This window comes from Cydia pomonella, chromosome 13 (genome assembly GCF_033807575.1).
Source record: "Cydia pomonella isolate Wapato2018A chromosome 13, ilCydPomo1, whole genome shotgun sequence".
Classification (NCBI taxonomy): Eukaryota; Metazoa; Arthropoda; class Insecta; order Lepidoptera; family Tortricidae; genus Cydia; species Cydia pomonella.
The window spans coordinates 10,738,232-10,747,889 of NC_084715.1; the positions used below are offsets into that span (position 1 = coordinate 10,738,232).

The window sequence follows — 9,658 nt, forward strand, 5'->3', positions numbered from 1 at the left end:
TTTTTATAATTTTTTAAAATTTTCGTTACATGTGTGGCATCTCGCCAGTAGTCGGAGACGTACTAAAAGCAATGAAGTGCCGGCACTTCAATGATGTGTGGAATCATTTTGTTGGAGATCCCGACTCTAATACTATATATTATACCCAACGAATGAGGCAAGGCACTAAGAGATGTCACATTTGGTTGTTTAAACTCTTCGATTAGATTAAGGTCAGCGTAAGCAAATTTCTGTGAAAATATGAGATTTTTATGGCACCTTTACACTTTGTCACGTGAAAGCCGGTGCAGAGAGAGAGGCGAGGGCCTTCATCGAGAGATGGATATTGCCAGTTCGCCTGATTTCTCAATCTGAGCAAAATCACCCTATGGAATTTGGATAAAGATACCACTTTATCGATCGTCAAGGAAAGGAAGGAGGATAAGGATCCCACGTTATAGAATTATAAATCATGGCAAAGAGATTCAAACTATCTCAAGCCCGAAGTCAAAACGCAAAGATATTCAGGTAAATGATTCTAAAAGCACAAATGATACGAACTCAATAGAACCAATACCCGACTTCAGTCGCATTTCATTTCCATTTGCAGTCTCAGCGGCCGATCGGCTTAATCACTCACTTTTCGGTTTACCATTTCCATTTCTATGAATCCAACAGAACTGGAGTGAACAATTTAAAAGAGTACTTAGTTTAAACCCGGAATCGAGGTACTCCAAGTATTAATTGCTTTTCGTGGCTCATTGTTATTCCGACGTGCGAGCGAGATGCAAATCGCGAAACTTTCCAACTGCTCTACTTTTCTAATAGGGGCGTGGGAAGTTAAAAAAAAACAAATGCTGCGATATTTATGCGCGTATAAACTAAATTAACATGACTCGCAATGAATTAGCGTTTTGAGATTAGTTTTTCCTGTCTGTATAAGCTTGTTTTGGCTTGTCTTTAAGCTCATACCCTTCCAGCCGCCGTACAAATCGCATGTTGGTCTAATAATGTTTATCTACGTATAAAACGACATATTTAGATCAACTTTAAATAGGCATCAATATTTTGTAGGCAGTTTATTATTTGGTAAAGGTAATCAGTAATCAAGTCTTTACTTGCAAATCTCGACATAAGTCATGTAAATACAATAATAACATGTCACATTAACACGAATCATTCCACATAATCAACAATAAAATCATAACAGTAAAAATAAATAAACAAACAAACAAACAAAAAGTAGTCCTAGAACACATTACCAACAAAAAAAACAGTCGAATTGAGAACCTCCTCCTTTTTTGAAGTCGGTTAAAAAATAAAGTAGATTGCTTAGAAATTAAAAAAGCTTGAAGAAGGTAATGATATCTTTTTTGTAAATCATAGGTTGATTATATTATTATCATTATTATTTTGTTTGTGATCAGCGACGCAGGCTTCGTCACGTGGATAATGTTATCTTTTAATTATGAGTTTCAGTTAGACTTTACATTTATATTACACACAGTCACGGAAAATTTTAGTACATACAATATAGATACATAACACTATATGTGTACATTGTTTGTCCGAAAACAAATTTATTTAGTCACCTACATAGTGAATCTCAGTTATTGAAAATATGAAAAAATCATACCCTTTAGTTTGTTTTTCGGTCAATGGATTCTCAAGCGGACACGCAGACAGTAGCAAATATGTCAGTGTCAGGTCAGTGACAAGCTCGTGGTAGCTGTCAAATTCGAAGCACGAATTTTCTTTGATTTTATAGTTCGTGTCATCCACGATGACGCGCAGATTTATCAAATCTAACCTTTAATAACATGAACATACGAATCAAACCCCGCGTCGTTGTGAAAGACACAATCTATAGACATCTAAAAATCAATTAAGTTTTGACGTGACTGTTTACATTACGAGTACTCAAAGTTTTAGATAATTTCATCTTGAAAATTAGGTTCGTGATTAATAACCAATAACGATGTAAACTGGGAATATACCCTCGTATAGCCCATAATAAATTGGCTTAAGGTCTTGATGAAACAGCCAATAATTTTAGGGTGGATCCACACCGTACGTGTAATTTCTAGCATTTGGTTCTTTTTATGATCATTTAATATAAGTATAGGTCGGAATCGACGTTATTAGCGTAAGCTTAGGTGGAGTAGGAGAAACTATGGAGCATAAGAACTTGTAGGGAAAATATTAGTATAGATATTAAAAACTAAATAAAATGATGATACTAAAAATAAATCTAATGCATAAATTTTTAAATATTTTTGAACTTTTAAAATACTTACGTAGAAGGGCTTTCCTGATACGGTTTCCCTAGCCACGAGCAAACTAAACTATGATTCTCTTATCTCACCATCTTAAATGTTATAATAACAATTTTTATGTTTGATTCAAATATTAGTATTATTACGACCGATTAGTACTAATATATAGTTTTTTGACCAAAGCATAGTCCTCAAAGGATTGCAAGTCTGTCTATCAAACAATATCGGAATCGAATCGAAGAATCATAAAACATTAGGTCTTTGGATATACAGGTACTTACCGTAGCATAGGCTTATATCCTGCGTGCGATATTGCTAATGTAGATGCAACTTTATCGGGAATAGTGACGCAGCACGTTCGAACGCAATGTTAATTAGTAAAATGCAACGCGTCGCATCCAGAATTGGTTTTGCGGGTGTCAGCCGTTTTCAATACAGCTAATGAGAACGTAAATATTTCAGCGATATTTTATTAATAGCTAGCCGTGCGTTACGTTCACCTGGCGAGACAAAAATGATATTGTTTTGTCGTTACTGAGACTATTGAGTATCAAATAGATAAATAACATTGTATTCCGATTTTGGTTGGATATATTTTTACTATACTCGTAGATCCGGGCATTTCTATTTAAAAGAAGTATTAAAGCATTTTATTTTTGTGTGTGAATATTTATAAATTGTTATATCGAAATACCGACTAAATCATAACCGCATAATAAGTATTATCATACAGTACCCCTAGTGTAAATAAATTCGATTTCGAAACGTGACGTACGCGTTTGCGTTTAGTCTCATTTTGTATTGGATTTAGAAATAGCGCGCCAAGCGGGACGTTTTGGAAACTCAAAATCCTATACAAAATGAGACTTAACGCAAACGCGTTCGTCACGTTATGATGTCGATCAAATTTACACTAGGGGTACTGAACGGACACACTACATCCTGCCCAAATGGGATTAGCTCACCTCGCAGCACTTAATTATCTGAGTTCCAACGCTATGACAAAAAGTTCAATATACCGGTTTATTGTGCTAAAATAAATATGGGTGCTTGTATGTGTCAAGTAAGTAAATAACAACTTTTTTTTGTACCACGTTGCCATGGTTATTTTCATCTGACTGCCCGCGAAGACTGAAGCACGAATTAATATAAGGAACTTAAGCTCCATTTAGACGGATCAAGAACTTGCATGCAATATTCAATACGTTGCTACTTCAGAGTACAATGAATTCAGTTGACCGATCTAATTCCGAAATGTAACGAGACATGACGTGCGTTCATAGGTAGTCAAACAATTTTCGTAATACGGCGTGTCCGCACAGTTACACTCAGTCTCATAAGCAACTATCATAATCCTGAAAAATCTGTCAGTTAGTTGGATAAGAGTGCCTGCTTGTTTTAATTAGCAACAGCGTATAAATAAAAACATTATTGCGCATACTTTTCTAAGGCGTTACTTTTTAACACTGCAATCTATTGGCCATCGTTTATTATCACCTAATTTAATTTGGTGATACCAACTTCATTCCCAGTGTACCAATACCTATGTGTATATGCGTCTTTTATAATAATATTAAATTAGCAGAGTAGTTTACTAATTATAATTAGCTACGTGCTAGTAATCACAGATGGTTAACATACTAACGTGTGCACTAAAGTTTCCAACATTTAACTTCGAGGCATAAATTAACTACTATCACAAACCAGACTTACTACTTCAAGTTTAGACTATACTGAATGATAAAACCACAAAATGAAATACGATACGACTGCTATTCGCAAAAGTTATTTCAAGAAAATTGATTATGCAGACGAAGCTTAGTCTTATGAAACAAAAACATTTCCACCCCACAAATGGAACTCCCCGTGAGCGAACGTTTGTACGGGCCACAATCTCATGGCCCGTTATTTGAAATATTTATTTTAATAATGCGATAAAACTGTGGGGTGGAAAAGTGGTTTTCTCTAAGTCTCTATGACAGGTGGAAAATTAAGCTTCGAGGAATATTTTACATTTTAGTTTTTCAAGCATATTCTAAAAACAGACTGGTGTCTGTCTCAACTATTCTATACATATAATAGACACCGCAAAAATACAATTAAACAACATTGTTCGCTTAAAGTTTGCATACATATAGGTAATATTTCAATGCACATTTGAAATACCGCGATGAATACAAATTGAAGTACCTAAGTAAATTTGCAACTTACAAAAGTGCACATTTTATTTTCATTCAAAGGCACATATGAATTGTGTGATTTCTATTAATAATCCGTCGAACTTTTCATAAATTTATGAAATAGCCCTATTCATTTATTAAATCTTATACCTTTAAACGAGCAATTCTTGTATATATATAAATATATATATTTCTGTGATCTCGGAAACGGCTCTAACGATTTCGCTGAAATTTGATATATGGGGGTTTTTGGGGGTATACAATCTATCTAGATTAGTCTTATGTTTGGGAAAACGCGTGTTTTCGAGTTTTCATGCGTTTTTCTTTCGACGCAGAATATGGTCGCTAATTTCGTATTGCCGGCCACTGTCCGTTTGGTCCAGCGGGTTAAGACGCGGACTGCTAAACGAGTGTTACGGGTTCGAATCTCGCCCGGTGACTAACTTTTGTTTTTTTTTTACATGTTCAAGTTTATATATACATTTTTAATTTTTATTGTTTTAGACAAGTTTAATTTAGTAAAAAAATGTAGTTAAGATTATCACCTATACACCACCATATTACAATAAATAGTTCTAACCGAGCAAAGCTCGGTCGCCCAGGTACTAAATTGCCTAATTTTGAAATTCATCACGAACCCTGGTCAAGAGCTCGCAACGTTGAAATAAATTTCATATTAAACGCTTTATATTGTAATCTGTTCAAATGGCTTTATTATACGCATAACTATCATGGCAACCAAAGAATACTTTCCCAAATTCATTAAACTTTAATGGAAATCAACCACAGCTAAATCTTTCACATTGTCAACAATTGTAAAAAAAAGCGCAAGTCTTTGTCAACGGCGAATCCGTTTAAATAGAAGAGCACATTGCATTAGTAATAATCCTTAAGGGTGATCGTCACGCATATAAAGCGATACGTACTCCAGTGGTTGTTATGCGAAGAAATTGCTCGTTATCACACCACTACGCTTGTTTTGTTAGAGATGCTCTATGATACTGAGCTCTGCGTTGGCTAGATATGGATATGCCACGATCGGTACAGGTATATTAAAATTGTTGGTTGGCAACTATTAAAACGCCCTATGATCGTTAATTCATAACAGTGTGATATTTTTAATTATATGTATAAATAAATAAATTTATCAGTAAATTCACAGTTCCCAGGATTAAAATGTTTGGAGCCGTAGCTAAGAGAACAATAGTTAATCAGAACGTAATGACCTTTGCTCACCAAAGTCACATTACCGTTTCTATACATTATTTACTTCCTTTTGGCTTCATTTTAGTGCCTATATAATAAGATTTTACCTATAGTTCGTTCGATGATTTACATTTTGTAAGTTAACTGTAGTATATTTTTAGCCATCAATGTAGTTATGATACAAACAAAAGCTGAAAGTAAGTTTTAAATTTTATTATCAAATATGTTTTAAATGTTTTCGTTGTTTCCGACAAATACACGTTATCACTTATCATATCTAGAGATAATATTTTCAGAGGCATATTTACCCCCAACGCTGAACTACATCTTAACTGATAGTGAATGGTAAATAAGGCAATTTGGTAAAGATTTTTTTTTATCAAATAGTTTATGTTTTACAGTTACAGGTAACCTTCCCCTACTAGTATAACTGAAAACTGTGCTCTATGTTCATAGACACCTTGTTTTAATCCATGTGATGACGGCGCTTTCAAACTCAACTCAGATTGAAAAACTCGTGGAAAACAAATTAATGCGGCTTCTTTGATAAAAATAGAAATGATCCTTGTCTACTTTTGCCTACTATCATTTATTATAGTTATACTTTTGATTCTGAGATTACAATAACAAAATGGTGCCGTTCACTCGAGTTGAACACCCTACATTTAGAATGCGAGCGAAAAAAAAACACGGCTAAGTATAAACTTCAGTAGTATTTTTTGACGGTATTTCTACTTTCAATTAACAATTTAGATAAAAATATCTTTATTTATGGAATGAAAGTTAATTATCAGAATGGAAACTGTACAAAAAATCCATTTAAGCGTACTTAGAAAGTACAGTGCTTCAGAGCAGAAACGTATCATTTTCTGCACATTTTTTAGAACAACAACGACCCACTTTACACTTTAATATTTATAAAATTTCAAATCACAGTATAGCAGTTCTTCATGCTCTCAAATATACGATCGCGTATCTTAATTAACTCACCTATACAATTCTTACGTCCCGGTGAAGAGCGGAACCCTCCGTCGCGTTCCCCGTCCCGTTATCGCCTTATTAAAATAAATATTCCACGGAGCCCTGATATTGCACCGTCTAACTCCCAGTAACTTTGCAACAACACTAAATCGCATTTGAAAAAGAAAAGATTTCCCCCACGGCGTCTTCAAAATGGTGATTGTCTTGGAATCACAAATAACATGGTGTAGATTTGAAAAAATCCAGCAGAATAACGGGCCGATTCGAACTTTAAGATTACCGAAATCGGTTATGAACTTTGACCGATTATTGCATTCCCTAGTTTTAAGATTTCATAAGTTCAATGATTGTTGTTGATTGTTTGCTTTTGATAAGTGCCGTAGGTTCAGAGAACGGAGTTTTTTTTTTAATTGTACTGTTTTTTTAGATCACAATACGATTGCCAAAAATTTAATTAGCTTTCTTGACGCAATTTAAAAATTTGTAACAATTTATGCACAAAAGCTAAAGATATGAAAATAACTTCTACAAATGTGCAATTTAATTTTTAAGGGAATTCAGTGATTATATTTTTCTTATTAAAACATGATATCCGTGGTCCTGAGTACGCACATCCATCTCACTCACGCTTACGCTCATTGGGAGTGAGAGAATAACATGAACCTACGGGCCTTAAAGTTAGGATAAACTAATCTATTCGATCGTGCATTAATGTATGTATTAATATATTTCAGTTATAAGTACATACGCTTTAAAAAAATATGTTAGGTTTTTATGTGGTTAAAACGGGCAAAATCATCTACAGTTATTTGACAAAATATTATTTATTGATTAACAATAAATGAAATGAATGATTTAAATTAATACAAAATATTTTTAACAAGAGTACTTTATCAGAATCACATATCTTTCCAACGTACGGTACGTCGCGTAACATTTATTTTAACAAAGTTAATATAAAATGCAGTTTAAGAGAACGCTTGAATCCCCGTGATGCATCTACCTAAAATAAGCGCATGAATATCGTGAGTGCCTTCGTAGGTGTTCACCGCTTCCAAGTTCATAACGTGTCTTATGATATGATATTCATCAGAGACTCCATTACCACCGAGCATATCTCGCGCGACTCTCGCAATCTCCAGAGCTTTGCCGCAACTATTACGTTTTATAAGCGAAATCATTTCTGGTGCCACTTTATCCTCGTCCTTCAAACGCCCAACTTGCAGACAAGCTTGGAAACCGATTGCTATCTCTGTTAACATATCAGCCATCTTTTTTTGTACAAGCTGGTTCGCGGCGAGCGGTCTTCCAAATTGAATCCTATCTAATGTGTACTGCCGGGCGATCCGCAAACATGTCTCAGCCGCACCGAGGGCGCCCCAAGCGATCCCGTAGCGCGCGTTATTGAGACATCCGAAAGGCCCCTTCAGGCCCTCTACGTTCGGTAATAAATTCTCCTCCGGTATAACCACTTCGTCTAGCAATATCATGCCCGTTGTAGATGCTCGCAAAGAAAATTTACCGTTGATTTTAGGCGTGTCTAGACCTTTTTTGACTTGTGACCGCTCGACAATAAAACCCCTGACTTTATTGCTATCGTCTTTTGCCCACACTATTAAGACGTCAGCGATTGGCGAGTTTGTAATCCAGGTTTTTGAACCACTTAGTGTATATGTCTTAGTTTTGGCATCATATTTAGCCCTAGTGACTAATCCTCCTGCGTCGCTGCCGTAATTAGGTTCTGTCAGACCGAAGCAGCCGACTAATTCTCCTTTGGCCATTCTGGGTAAAAACTTTTGTTTCTGTTCTTCAGTGCCGTAATTGTATATAGCACCCATGGCCAAACTGCTTTGAACACTTAAAGCTGATCTGTAGGCTGAGTCAACAGCATCAAGTTCCCTAGTAATCAATCCGTAGGTAACATATGAAACGCCAGCGCAGCCGTAGCCCTTAATGGTGCAGCCGATTACACCTAACTCCCCCATTTCTTTGTAAATTTCTCTGTGGAAGATTTCATTTCGGTTTGCCTCAACAACTCTTGGCAGTAGTTTTTCGTTACAGTAGGCCTTGAACGAGTCCCGAACCGCCTTTTCATCGTCGTGTAATTGTGCATCTAAATTCAGTGGATCCTCCCAGTTAAAAATTGTCTTCGCATTGTTTGAGCTTGTTGTAGATAGAGCACGAAAACTGCTCGTATTTTTACATAAGATAGATAACAAGTTGGTAGTTCTAGATACTGCCATTGTAAACAACTTTATTAGATAGATACACTTCACTTATTCACTATGTACAGATTCTTATTCTTCATACATTTATTATATCACTAATTAATCAAAAAAATCACTTGTTTTCATCAAAACTCTTCTGATTTTACGTATCTATTATGAACCTAACCTCGCCAGTGACTCTGTGACAGCCGAACTGAACAGCAGCTATATTCACACTACGCATCGCATACACGTCAACACTACGCCTGTTGTACAAGTTTAGCAATTCCACGAAAGTGCTGCAGACGACAATACTCTTATGACGTTGACAAACGATATAGTATTGCTTAACCTACTTGACTTGTTACTATACTCGAATGTTAAATACGTAATCAGAACGCTAGAGTGTGTGTAAATTATCTTATTTACATTATAGGGTTTTACATTGTTACAATTTTAAGTTCTAAAACTTTTCCATTGAATTGCTTTTACAATGTATGTAATTTGTTTTGTTGTTTATCTTTAATACCAACATATTATAACAAAACGATTGAAATGCTTGAGATAAAGTTTATTCTTTGATAAGTGTTGCCGAGGTACTAAGCAATTAAGCAATTAATCTCTCAGTTTTGCTAAGGTAGGTAATTGAAGCAAATTATTACAATTAAAACAAAAAAGGAAAAACGCTTTGCCAAACAAACTCAATTACATTATTATTTCTCATCCTAGATAATAACTTGAAGGCATGGCATCGGAATGTTTAGGACACCTTTTATTTTTTAAATATCGCTAGCGCTCTTTTATCTTACACCATCTTAAGCGCCCCATA

At 35.2% G+C, this 9,658-nt stretch overlaps 1 protein-coding gene across 1 annotated transcript; it reads right to left on the reverse strand.

The window, feature by feature from the left end:
- Window positions 1–7,427: 7,427 nt before the first annotated feature.
- Window positions 7,428–9,074, reverse strand: LOC133524178 (glutaryl-CoA dehydrogenase, mitochondrial). The gene has a single exon (XM_061860047.1). The coding sequence runs from the start codon at window positions 8,863–8,865 to the stop codon at window positions 7,591–7,593; it is 1,275 nt and encodes a 424-aa protein (XP_061716031.1). The 5' UTR covers window positions 8,866–9,074; the 3' UTR covers window positions 7,428–7,590.
- Between the last annotated feature and the right edge of the window lie 584 nt (window positions 9,075–9,658).